A 14,151-nucleotide genomic window follows, 5' to 3' on the forward strand; every position below is an offset into this window, starting at 1 on the left:
AATTAACCATTTATTCTTCAAAATATCACGAAATTACAACTTGGACATGTTCTCAAAATATCAACATTTTTGGAAAATTTCTCGATGACATGGAAGACAATGTCAGTCTGAGTTCTGAACCAAAATTAGGGGTGAAAACATCAAAGTCCAGTTGATTGAGAGGAAATATCGTTTTCGTGATATTTTGAAGAATTACTGCCAAACCAGCAGTAATATAAAAAATTCGCTTTAACATCTATCAGATTATATATCTATCATCAATAACCTGCATTTTCAGCGTTATATCACGCATAGTTTGCGGATGCAGACCACTTTAAAAATACCTTGTACCCAGGTCTTACAGGCTTTTCAGTCCTATACATTCATGCCAATGGTTGGTCATATGGGCCCTGGATCCAAGGCCCCTTTTTGAGTTTGATGGCAGAATTTTGCAAGATTTACTAAATTTTTGAAAAACCATGAAGCGGTTGGAATTTTGAGCTGATTTTTGCATGCAGCATCTGTACGACATCAACAACTGCATTGGGAGGTACATGTACCTGGGGGTAATTCCGCATTTTCCTTGTTCTCTTCGTCAGATGTGACACTCGTGGAATGGTCGGAGAGGACAAGAGCTGTCTCTGGAGTTCTGGTTGTCAACTAATTCTTGGGAGGTACCTGGAGGCGACTTCGCGACTTTTCTGCGCCAGCCAATTTATCGGGTTTGGCGTGGTGCATGTCGGGTACCAATTTGAAGCCAAGTATAACAAACTGAACCATGCTCAGTAGAATTACGATTACAGACGTAAAGCTGAACGAAGAAGTCATCATTTGATCTTCGTTTTGAACAACGGTCAGTAGTGTTCCATGACAGTTTCCTGGCAAAAACTCGGACGCAAACAAAGTCGAGATACAAAGGCAAAATGCCAGTTCCATTGCCGGAGGTCTTGATGCAATCATGCAAAGTTCAATCTTTTTTGTCTATCAAGAATTCACTCGTCAAAATGCTGCTTCTCTGTGTATGCGTTGCTATGGTTATAGAACACTGGGATTAAAAGAATGGCGACAAATCGTAACTCGGCACCGCCGACTCTCAGAGAGCGAGATTTTTATTTTTTTATTTCTTCGCCCGGCGTTGGCCATCTCAACGAACGTAAAGATCAACTTCTTTTCCCATTTTGACTTGCGTATACTTTACAGAAATCGCCCCGGGCTTCAGGAGATACTCAAAGGCGATGTATCGGGACTGTCGTCTGCATAAAGGCTTCTCGGCCCGTTTTTCTCACCCTGAAGATGACTGGGCTCTCGTCAGAGCGCGAGAGGCCCGAGGCTACGACAAGTCATCTTGAAACACAAACAACGCGCTCGGTCCGAGTCAATCGCGACTGACTGGGCAAGTTTAAGATGCTAGTTTGGGTATTTTCACCTAAGACGTCATAATATTGTCAGGTTACTGGCCTATTTTACGTAAATAAAACTTTCTTCAGGAATGGTCTACATTAAGATCTGGCACACTGTGGCCTACACATTTGCTCATACATTGTACCTTTATATTTTATACTACGTGGTATAAGATTAGCGTTATCCTATGGTTCAAACATCTGGTTCAAATGATTATTTTTCCTCATGTCTTTTTTTCATTTTTTCATCACGGCCGATATAGTAGGCTTATACAGCAGCAGCAGCCATCTTGCAAGTTGGGGGAGATAAATTCACTCATGAGACAAATACAGCTTTCGCCCTTGAACCAAACTTTCAACTTCGTCCTGAGTATTAAAGAAGATGTAAATTATGAATTACAGTATACGATATAAATCTTTCTCCAAGGGTTAATCATGCGCGGCAAACTCAACTCCATTTCGGATCCTTCTCGATCATCTAACATCGCTAACATCGCAAGCCTCTCTCTCTTCCTGTCTGCCTAGCGAGCTACACCATCAGTTTCGAGAGAAAAAACCCGCACCATCTATCTCTGTTGCAACATAGTACAGAGCGATGCCGCACTATTGCATCGGCATAGAAAAACACCTCAATCGTTCTAGCGCAGAGGCAAAAACTTCGTGCTACCCTGGGATTTTCCAACCGAGCGCCGAGTCACTTCAGAAGCGCTGAAAAACTCTCGCTTTGCAAATTTATTTGGCGTAGGCTGGCGGGAAAAAACTTAAGGCAGTTCTGTTTATTTTTTGGCCTCCCTCCGCTGTGTTCGACGGTTCGGCACGCTTGGAGAGTGACCTTTTTGCTTAGTTTTCTTCACAATCTTGATATTGGATCTGCAGATTAATTTGAGGGGTGAGATGTAGAAAGCGTGCTGGATAAGAAAACGGTATTTTTTGGAAAGCGATCGGCATTCTTAAAGGCATCGGTACACAGAAGGCACAGATGAAGCTTATTATTCACGGGTTGACTGTAGAACGACGCGTCAACAATTTCTACGCACGGCGTGACATGGATCGCCGCGATCTGGTTAAAATTATCCACCTAAAGTTGCCAGGATTGTCGATAGCTAATATAGGAACCTTATTTGGTAAAATGAATCCATGGTATCTTATAGAGCTTATGCGCTTTCCATTCAAACTCGATATTCTTTTGAACCTTAACGCATGGAAAGCGATGCGTCAGTCACAACGCCTATCTTAGGCCGTTTGGTTTACAATCTTCATAACCAAAAACTGTAGAGTCAATGTTAATGAAACCTTAACGTGTTTATTCCTTTATGGTTCCTGGTACCACGCCTTGTCGCGAGAGGGGACGCTTTTGCTTGTGATACACAGTCTGGTTATTCTTTTTCATCGCCTCGGTTAATAGCTTGGCTGTTGTACCACTTGGCTGAAAGTGAGTGATGATAGGGTGCTTAACGTGAGAAAGATACATACGCAGCTTAAAGTCCCCTTAAGCCCGTTACACACGAGGGACTTCTCACCAACTTAGTTGGTTTTAAAATTAAGAACAGGTGCACAGGTGACTGGAAGTTGAGAGTCGTTCACCCACTCACACGAAAGACATAATCCCAGCAATATTTAGGTCCTGCACTATATTTAGTCTATAAAGATAAAGAGTCAAAATATGGCCCAACTATGTTGTTGACTGAATCACACGGGGAAATTTCTACCCCACACTCCTTATATAAACAAAAAAATCCTTATATAAACAAAAGATGTCGTTGAGAAATAGAACAAGTCGGTAGTGCAGCCAGCAACTCCAACTAATCGGGCAAAGTATTAGTTACCTGGTCTGGATTCCTGTTATGAATTAAAATTCCAACTAAGTTGGTGAGAAGTCCCTCGTGTGTAACGGGCTTTACTGATTGTTTCGAGAGTTGGCAGACACTTCTTTTCGTTTCGTACACAGTGTGATGATTCATGTGACTCACTACGCATTGTAAGAAGATCAGCTTAGTGGAATACAATGGAATCAGGGCTTGATTACTTTGTACTTTGATAATAGGGGCTTTATAAAGTCTCTTTAGTCCTTCCATCGCAATAAGCATGGTTCGATTCCACCGTGATCCGCTATCATCGACGCTTACAACGCGTAGTCTAGGTGACGCACGAATCCACACCGGTACACTCAATGGTGGTGCGTAAAAAGTCGAAGCGTTTTACCATTAAAATGTGGTGAGAGCCGTACATGAAGTCAACGAGTTTTCAAAAAGAGAATGTCAGATGAGTTCCTGCATGTGACCCTAGAAGCTCCCACCATCACTGCAAGCACCACCGCGGAACATCATGGCAAAAAACAGGAACTCGTACATCGGAGGCAGGGAGATAATGACGATTTCTTTATTAATTACAAAATCGATACGAACGGGTATGGCAGCCATTACTGGCACAGCCTTTGAACATTTGAGTGAAAGTACTCGACGGGAGAGCCTTTTGTCATTATCTGGGGGCGGGGGGGGGGGCATCTCTGGGACAGCATTTACGCCATTTTCGGTGACAGCTCGTTTTCTCATTTGCTGTCATGGGGCAAGAGCGCTCCGTCACTTTATTACAACCAGCAAGACAGCCGGCGAATTCCTTGATGCATTTTTGGAAAAACCTCTCCACGGCTGTTATGGAGTAAGCGCGTTCGTTTTTCTGATCAAATTGCATGCGATTCGTGTATTTTTCTTGGTTTCTCTGAAGTTGTCGCTGTTGCCGATCAAAAAAAAGGTTTCCAGTGTCAGAAATGAACTCTGGGATGCTGAGAGGAGTGTGAAATTACATCAGCTGCGAGAGGATGTCCTAGTCGCCATCGATGAGCGTTCACACACAGGACAGTGCGAGTCACTACGGTTCTGTCGTTTATCAGTGTGGTTGACGAATACTAATAGTCCCCGCGTGGTGGCGTATTTGCATCACATGACATGCACGCCGAGCGTGGTTGTGCGACTCTATCAGATGGTTTATACACATATAATACCTGATTACTCTAAGATTATACATGCACTAAGAATTGATGAAGACGTTCTTATTAATCTTATATTGATTATGTAGCGGTTCCAAATGTTCCGATAAACGAAGCCTATACGGTAAAGTCACTTTTAAGACATCTCCCAAGCTGACAACCATGCCAATAGCTCTTCGCGAATTCAAGATAACATATGAATTACATGTACAATTTGATCTGCTGTAATGCACGTGGCTAAGAATCTGGCATCCAGCGGCTCGGAGACCACCAAAGCCAAGTTCACCATTACAATCAGTACATGTAGTTCCACATCACACCGTATGGCGTCGCGGTGACAAACTGAACCATTCTCGTTTTGCTAAGGACATTTTGCCAGCCTTGGCAAACAAAACAATCATCGTCTTCAAGTATATATCCAGGCGACAGAAAGTAATGCCGATATATTGGCATATTTTTGACGGGGAGACATATTCTTTTACAGGCCTGCAGGATAAGTGATTAAAAAGTCAACAATGGCATTTCCTGTCGCGTCTCCGCCATCTTTGCTGAAAGAAATTAAGATAGTACCGTATATACCGGGGATTATTACACAATGGCACATTTAGTGGATAACTACTTTTCACGGGTTAAAAACCTCCGCAGCTTTTAGACGTGTGACGTTTTAGTTTGAGCAGATCCGACGTAATGTTACGATATTTAAAAATCGATTGATGCGAGCTTGGCGAAGTGATTCTTCGGTTAAACAATCAAAGTAGTAAGCTATTGCGCGTTCGCTTCAAAATACGCCGAATTTTTCTACGATGCTCTACTTTCGCTGCTAGCTGTTAATTTGCTGTTTTGTCTTACGGAGCTGCATCTCCATATCAGCAATTTGAATATTTTTAACAACACGGCTTATAACTATCAACTAAAAATTGCGGAGGATGCAGGGCAAGGTAGCAATCAGGTAATAAACGACGAAATATGACAAAATGATGTTTGCTTTTTCATATGTATTAATTTGCGATTGTCTCAAAGCATTAAGTGATCGCGAGTCCACTATCTTTTAAAACATTACCGAGTTTAAAAGGCATGCAAGATTTTTCTGTCTTTTTCCTCTTTCCGTTGTCCATTTTGTATTCTTCGAGCAAATGCTTTGGAATAAAACGTTAGAGAGGACCAGTTTGTTAAAGATTTGTGATATCTATCCGTCACTTCTTTCCCGCGATTTTTAACGAATGAGTCAGTCCCGAGTAGTGACACAAATTCGTACAATACGGCTCGACTTCTCGTCCATGGCCTTTGTACTCAGACTTGGACTTTATCATATGTTATCTCCAACTCTTGATGACTGGTAGATAACATAAGAGCCCCATAAGAGCTTTCAATTTTAAACCGACTTTACGGTATTGGTTGTTTTCACCGTCATATTGGCTCTTAGGAGTATCTACTATAGTCTCTTGCCTCCTTGTTCGTACCATATACCTACCAAGATCTTCGACACAGAATTAGAAGAGGTCCACGTCCCATTCTGAGAAAATATTGATTCAGGTTCACGGGCAGTTTCAATGGTTGGTCAGGCGACTGTCGATCCTGCAGACTGTGCCATTGGCTTTCCAATCGTCGCATCTCGGAGCATTCTCCATTGCAGACATTATAATCTTAAGGCACACTACTATCACTGCGCCAGAGTATGCGCTCAGGATCAGAGCAGCACCTAGTCTTGGCCACACTCTACCTATACGCAAGTGGCTCCATCTCCACAATGTTGATTCAATTTAAACGCTTCATTATCATGATATCAAAGTGTTAAAGATCATGGGTCAACTACTTTGTTATTGCTGATGAATAACATACCAAGAGAAATCGTGCGTGATTTTTCCATCGCAAAGTTCGCAGCGAGTCCATAGTCCGCACGGGATAACAATTGGGTCGTCTGCGTCATCTAGGCCGGGGAAGACAGGCGACAGACAACATCAACCATGGCTGAGGAGGAAATTCTGTTTGAAGGTAAGTTTAATTATATTTCGCTTTGAGAGTAGCGTGTCTGGCCCCAGGGCTCACTAGATGATCCCTGTTCTTTACACACATGCCATACCTCCAATCTTTACAGCAAAACAGATACTTTAGGAAGGGAAAGCCTGCTTTGCTTGGCGTTTTCTGTAAATGAAAAATGGGTTTTCCCCACAACAGACGACACAGCCATTTCTCATAGAAAGGCATAGAAAATGAAAGCAATTGATTATTGGAAGAGTTTATATTGCTTATCGTGTGCCTTGTAATATGTTGTTGGGCGATGAGAAACCTCGGGAGAAACCCAGATTACAGCGCCGGTGATATACAATGAGGCGGAAATCATCCGGTGCGATTCCACCCGCGAGTTCCAGATCTTCCCAAACGCGCCGCTAGTGTGAATTACAGCTATCCCTAAAAGTCAGCGCTGAAGGTTATTAGGGCATTGTCGCGGCCGTGTTTGAGCTGTAGTGTCATTTCGTTTCAAATATTCCAAAGCCTTTTAACAGTTGACAGAAATTAACAATTTCCAGATGATGTAACTTTTAAACTACATGTACATGTTAAGCGTGTATTGGTGACCATTTGACCAGAGATGATACACTCAATGACCTGCTTGGTTTGAATTCCCACATAGTTTGGGTGCACGGTACGATATGTACAAAATATCGTTTTTTCCAGGTCAAATGGCCGACGTCAACACAAAAGAAGACGGCCAGGAGACTAATAACGTAATGAAAGCTGCTGCCAATGACGGAGGAAATGTAGACGATGTTGGAGGTGACCAAGTGTTTGAACCTGTGACCAGTGATGGGCAGACGACAGAGGAAGAAACTCCTAGCAGACAAGAAGTTAGCTCTGGTGACCTGGCCCCAGAGGACGAAGGGAGTATGGTCATAGTAGAAGAAGGAGAGATCCCAGAAAATGGTGCCATCAATGAGCAGACGACAAGGGAAGGAATCAACCAAGAGACCGAACGTAGCGAAGAAAGTCATGATGAAGGATTTGAAGAGATAGCCACGGCAACTACTGAAGAGGGCAATCTAGCTGGTTCGAATGGAAATCTAGGAAAAGATGGAATTACTCCAGGAGCTGATGGTGGGGAGAGCCAGGAAGGAAGTGTTGTGAAGGTCAATGACGGAACGGTTGAGCAGAGTGACGATTTTGGAAAGTCCATGGACACAAGCATGGAGATCATTGAGATGAATGAGGCCAAAGATGAGGATGAGGTCATTTCCTTGGAAACCCTACCGACCTCTGACGACGCCAAGGTCAAAGACATCCAAACTCAGTTACAGGAAACGATTCTGCTCCTTCAGGTCATCAAGACTTTAGCCCTCGTTGGAAAATATTTACGCATCACTACAAACGCTACAGCAGACGATGCTAGCTTGCTCATCAACCAGCAGGGGTCGTTGTTCGAAACTTTAAAACTCTGCGACACTTTGTCCCTCATGATGCAAAGTTTCCAAAGTGGCGCAAACAACATTTTAGAGAAGTTGAAGATAGCCTATCTGTATCTTCTGGATGGATTTCCTGATTTCGCTATGACGGACATTGCTGCAATTGCCAAGGATGTGGACACAATGAAGACAGCTGTTGGGAAGACGCAAAAGAAGGTCACAGAGATGAGGAAAAAGGTCAAAGAGATGAAATCCCAAGTTGAAAAAGCATTGGAAAAACGACAGTCGAAACTTGAGAGTGCGGAGAAGGAACTTGCAGAGCTAATGAGTGGAGGTAGTAGTGAAACAGATCCACAATCACCCAAAACAACCCAAATATGTGTTTTTGATAGATCAATTCAATGTGTTCTGCGAACAGCTGTTGCGGTTAGCGTGTTCGTTGGACTAGGCATAACACGAAAGCTACGACTCCTTGAAATATTACGATACATGACATCAATTAAAGTTGTTGTTTGGATCCTGCAAAAAGGAATTGACGTCGTGACAGTTTTCCCGAACTGTTCCCTTAGATCAAATTGTCTAGACGTCCTCAAATGGTTCAAAGAGGGAATTCCTGAAGAGGTACCGTCCAATGAATCTGTCACGCATGCAATACTTGGTGAGGATAACGCTTCTCTCAGGCAGAGATCAGTTGGGATGACGCAGAAGGTCACAGAGATGAGAAACAAGGTCCAAGAGGCACCGAGCAACATTGAAGCTGGAGCCAAAATGTCACCAACCACTTCAAAGGCAGCTTTTGAGGTAGCCATGGAAATTTCCAGTCTTAAGGACGATATCCAGAAATATAAAGAAGTCGTCCACAGAGTGAAACTGGTCCTTACGATTATTGAACAGACGGACCCACTTTTAGACAGCGTTGAGAGCATTTTGCTGACATCCACGGACCTGGTGCAGAAGTGGTACAAGGAATGTGCCGACATCGTTGAGCCGAGCATGGCTTTGACGGTGAAGGCAGCAGAGAAGCTTGGTGAGGAGGAGAAAATGAAGTATTGGAAGTCGATACAGTTTCAGCAAGAGGTGGTCACGTACTATTGCAGGTGAGTGAAGTGCTGAAAAAAATCAGTCAAATCTACGTCAAAATATATTGATCATTAGCATTGTTGGCATTATTTTAATATGAAACAAGATTGTTCACTACTGTAATTGGGTAATGTCAGTCACGAGCTCATAACTAACGTGCAATTGGGCTACATAAATATATACATAGGCTGCCATCATCTCGAAGATAACTGTTGGATTCAGATTTGTCATCACTACTTGTTATAAGAACTTTACGACTGCTCCGAGGGTGTCTCCAGTACAGGAGTATGGAAAGAAAGGCCACCCCATGTTACTAGAGGGCGTCGGTTTGCCTATCTTTCGCAGCCGACACTGACCCGTGTATTATCGCAGTGCCTGTACATCCATGGCTCTGTGGAATCTAATGGCCCCATAAGGTTTTTACGCCTGTCCTTTGCTTACAGATGGCGCGCCCTTCAGGTCTACTGCGAAACAAACAGAAGTCATCTTCGCCAGGTTCGCAAAGCAGTAGAAGAGTATTACACCGAGAACATGCTTCCGCGCGACGCTGTAAAGTTCAGTTGGGAACTTGCGAGCAGAGAATCCGACCCATCAATTCAGGCGATATGCGGTCAACACCAGGATGACCAAGAGCTTCGCGGTGATGCTGGCAGCTTTGTTTCTCAGGTTGGACTGGTCAGAGCAAGTGCCCCATTCTAGACCAAATGCAATTCGGGTTCTGCTCTTGGCACATGTATCCCAGACAGCTGTATTGATAAATGCACTCATGATGTGGTTTTCCGAAGATGATGCCTGGAATAAGCACAGCGTACAAGCATGCAGTGCTACACATACAGAGAGATTTTTGTTGTTGTTTTTTTATGCAGGGTTGTCGAATATACCACTCTGATATGTTTTTGTGATTACAGCACGGTTCGAATAAATCAACTTCCAAGTGTTTCGATGTATTAAACATCTTGTTTTTGCCGCTGCTTTTCGTATTTTGCTTAGTGCAGCATGAGCAAATGAATGAATCGTTTAACTAAACAGAATTTATACACATCAAGATTTACACAGGCATTTGTGGGCTGTTGATCATCCGTTATTTTTTTGAAACAGACAGTAGTTGATCGCCAGGTGCTGTTGTAATTGTTCAAGAATGGGAATATTTGTATTTTGTTACTGCTACTTCAGAAGTAGAAACGTATAACAGATAAATATATTTTATGACGGATACTTTTGCCCCTTTTCGACATGCATACTCCTGTACATACTGTAGGTTTCCAAATTAAACTGTTCAGCAATCAATATTTCAATCATTCCCACTTTATCAATATCTCCAAAATCAATACTGCACAAGTTGACCGATAAACTGTTAGTTTAAATAAAGAGGTCGATATAGAAAATAGCTGTCCTATTGAAATGTTTGTCAAAAGGAAGACCCTCCAAGAACATGTACATGTACATGTACGGCGTGCTTCGTATAGACTTCAGATGAGATCGGTTTCTGCCGATAGAATGGTTGAATCTTCTTGAGGGGTATGGCTTTTTCAAGTAAAATATCATTTTACAAGACATTTTACAGTTGAAAAAACTTTTTGGTTTTAGTATTGTTTATGCGTAATTTCATCATTTTACGATGTCAATGTGTTATTTCATTCGATCTTCTCCAACCAATGATTTAGTCATGAAGGCGCCCCTCCTGTGTCGAACTTTGGATGCCCGAACTGGGGTAATGCAAGGTCGAGTAGACATGGTATGGCGAACATCATGCCACTCGGCGAGTTGTCCAACCCCTTGAAGAGCGGGTGACGAGCTAGTATGAGATATATATGTACGTATACATGCAACGACTGTAATATTTGAATATCGAATACTACTCATTGTTGACAATTCAAACTGTCCGACAAAATTGTCAGTTTCCAAGCAATGTGTGAAAATCGTAAATGTACTTGAATAATTTAACGGCAAAACTTGTCGAGGAGAAACGCACACAGGGCTTTTATGAACGTGATCATTATTTAGGGATTAGGTACAAAAAAGCGAGAAAGCCTCACAAATCCATCCGACCACATCCCTCCCCGGCTCTGAAATTGAAAACTTAATGAGAATGTAGTTGGAAAGGTAATGACTTCACACAGTTTTAAAATATTTTCTTAATTCCCCACACATCAATATCCCCATACAACAATAGACAGTAAACCATCAAAAAATTTCAATATGGTGACACATGGAGAACGTATGGATCTGTTTTTAGTGTATACTCAATCAATGCCACGAATAATGGGAAACAGTCGGAGCTCCTCACTACTTCCAACGAGCATCCTGGCATAACCAGCGGTTTTCAATATAAAAAGTTCGCCTGTCGTTACTTCAAATTTTGTATAGCCTGATCTCAGAATGTTCAAGAGATGCGTCTCCTGTCCCCGCGATCAAGCGGAAGGAAGCCCTATATTCTCGTTGTTGTTGGTTGGCTTCGCTCAATGTCAGGTCCTGTCCTTCAAGTGTTTTCTAGTGTCAGTGTGTTGCTCTGTATATTGTACAAGGGCCGTTTATTTAGTAATGAATGGGAGGGTACATAAGTAAATTTGAAGTGCATTTTGCGTACAGGTGGAGCGGGGGGAGGCTCGCTTATAAGATGATTTGATCTTTTTGCGTACGTACGCAGGTGTGATGCCGCTCAGGGCTCTAGAGTACAAGGGTGGAGGGGAGGGGGTAGTAAGCCTATAGATATATCGGAAAATTCCGCGTACATACTAAATGAACCGTAACTTTCTCGATGTGAAACATCGAGAAACATGATGTGAAACATCCGGGAATTTGAAAAACAACAATAACGACACGCGGCACAAATCGACGTTTTTGGTATTGAAGTACATGTATATACGCATATATGTTAGTTTCGTTGACGAAGCCGAAAACACTGACAGTTTGATTATTTTGACCGTCCATCTATACTAAAGGTTAATATTTAATACGGAGGGAAGCCACTCTGTATTGTCCGCACTAATTTTCAATTCGGGGACGAGCACCGATGAAGAAACACCAATAGTTTAATCATACAGACGGAGAATTTACGTGGGATTCATAGCAAAGTATAAACGGTGTATTCTACTTGTAGTAACAAGTCAGTTTCGCTTTCCGTAACGACCGCTGATGAATATCGCAATCTGTTTGATGTTGATTTGTATTTGATCTGATGTTTTATTTTTAACAATTTTTCTGGGTTATACACTTCCATAGGATTTATTCACTAGTGCTATATATTGAAGATGGATTTAATTTTTTTCGATAATCAAGCCGACATAAAGAGCGCGATCACGGGTTATTAGTTATAGATAGTTGAAAAAAGTTTTATATTACATGCCTATATCAAACTCATTGAACTTGAATTTTAGTGCAACAAACTTCCTTTAAAATAATCATTGAGGAGTGATAACAGCCTTCCTAAAGTAGTTGACAAAACATTGGGTGAGCTCGAAAAATGTACATGTGACTGCCGCAAATTCAGACAGTAGGACTGTATCATACGCGATGGAGCTTCTTCGCATATGTTGCGGACGATTTCTTCACATATTCATGGTTCTGTTGGTGAGTATACTCTTTTATTACATGTTGTCGTCACGTATATTTCCCCCCGTATAAAGTCACAAAATTAATAAGGATGTTAAAACAGGAAGGTGGTCAAGTACCATTTTTGTGAAATTGAGTAACATACTAGATATCTCCTCCATGCAGTTCTGATGTGAAAACGATCAAGGCTGAAACTGCCAACTAGCCAATACGTGAAGCATCGAACCTGACTGTCCTGATGTGCCTTCCATTACCAATTGCCTATAGCTAATATTGCGGTTTATGATCGTACTCCCAATATGGGTAAATAGCAAATGGTCCTTGACGCGGGCGACTCGGTTTTTAATCACAAACGGTAACGATTTATGCTTTGAGACATAAAAGTTAACTTTCTGGATTTCAATCATCGTCGTTGTCATCAGATAACTAAGGCGCCACCAGTGTAGCCACGGTCGCCTTGCTGGTGACATTTTCGGTGGGTTGAGAGGGCAAGCCCGCCAGCCCACGCGTCCTTCTCAACAGCCTCATTAAATCACATAGATACGGCGTCTTCCTCGCTCAGGCTTCCACTCGAGAATCGCTCTTGAACTCTTAGAAATAAAGGTTTTTGAGCTACGGTTTATCGGTCAACACAAATATGCAACCCGCCGAGGTTATTCAGCCGGCGAAGTGAAAAAACCTTAGAGGCTTTTCACTCTCTCAAAATCAATATGCGGTTTTTTTCCATTTGACCCAAAAACCTCTACGGGGACGGGGTGCATATTTGTGTTTGCCGAAAAACCTTTAATGATTTTTCCGAAGCTCAAAAACCTTCAATTCTAAGAGTGTGGTTGTTCATTCCATACGACCGAGACATGTCCGTACCATCTCAGGCGCAGTTTCTTCAACAAGAGTCATTTTTATCATCGCATGTTTTTACTACGAATTAGAATTACTGTGTAGACGCTATTTAGCAGGTGTTGGTGCGTCTGTTTCACATAGGTCCACTACACGTAAAATAGGCATTTTCTACAGGCGCCCGTCAACCGGCCAAACAGCGTCTACACAGTAAATATCTTACGAATGTTATGAAATTGATTATACGGGGTGAGAGTGAGGCCAGTCTCTGTTCTGTTCTCTCCTCAGTGTATAATGTGACCTCTCTCTTACCGTGGTGTTCGTGCCTTTTATGGAAAACACCAAGACGAGCACAAGTAGTTACTGAAGTGTGCAACCTTCTTCTAAATTCTTTTCTCCAGGCCTTATTGATTGTGAGCAGAAATGTGGGTAAGTCCATCAGCAGTTCTTCTCTTCTTCTGAAATTTCAATGAGACAAAAGCATAACTGCGTTAAGATATTCATTACAAATGTACATGTACTTTTAAACAGTCTAAGAGTGAATACGCTATTCACTTCATATTTCGCACGGATCAAAATTGTTCATTACAAATTGCTCTTTTTCCAGTTGAAGTATCAGGGTTCGCATGCAGATCTTACACAATCCCCTATCAAGCGCCAGCCCGTCTTGTACACAAGTACTCGTACAACGCCTCGTGGGTCTACGAGGTCATCTATGCCTGTCCGTCCGGCAACATACAACGGGCTACGCCTTACAGTCTCACTGGGAAGATCACGTACTACTTGCAGTGGCACTGCACACTCGATAAAAAGAAGAGCCTTACGTGGTCGCCGAAAAATGGACGTTCTCAGATTTGTACCAGTAGGTATACCGTCGTTTAATAAAAACATGACCCCCACCCATCAATTGTTTTAAATG

At 42.3% G+C, this 14,151-nt stretch overlaps 1 protein-coding gene across 1 annotated transcript; it reads left to right on the forward strand.

Annotated features, from left to right (window-relative positions):
* Nucleotides 1-6,200: 6,200 nt before the first annotated feature.
* Nucleotides 6,201-9,795, forward strand: LOC135498063 (uncharacterized). Its single transcript, XM_064788217.1, has 3 exons — nt 6,201-6,357; nt 7,042-8,860; nt 9,287-9,795. Exons 1-3 carry the CDS (start codon nt 6,330-6,332, stop codon nt 9,540-9,542), a joined length of 2,103 nt encoding a protein of 700 aa, XP_064644287.1. The 5' UTR covers nt 6,201-6,329; the 3' UTR covers nt 9,543-9,795.
* The last annotated feature ends 4,356 nt before the right edge of the window (nt 9,796-14,151 follow it).

Source organism: Lineus longissimus, chromosome 13 (assembly GCF_910592395.1).
Source record: "Lineus longissimus chromosome 13, tnLinLong1.2, whole genome shotgun sequence".
Classification (NCBI taxonomy): Eukaryota; Metazoa; Nemertea; class Pilidiophora; order Heteronemertea; family Lineidae; genus Lineus; species Lineus longissimus.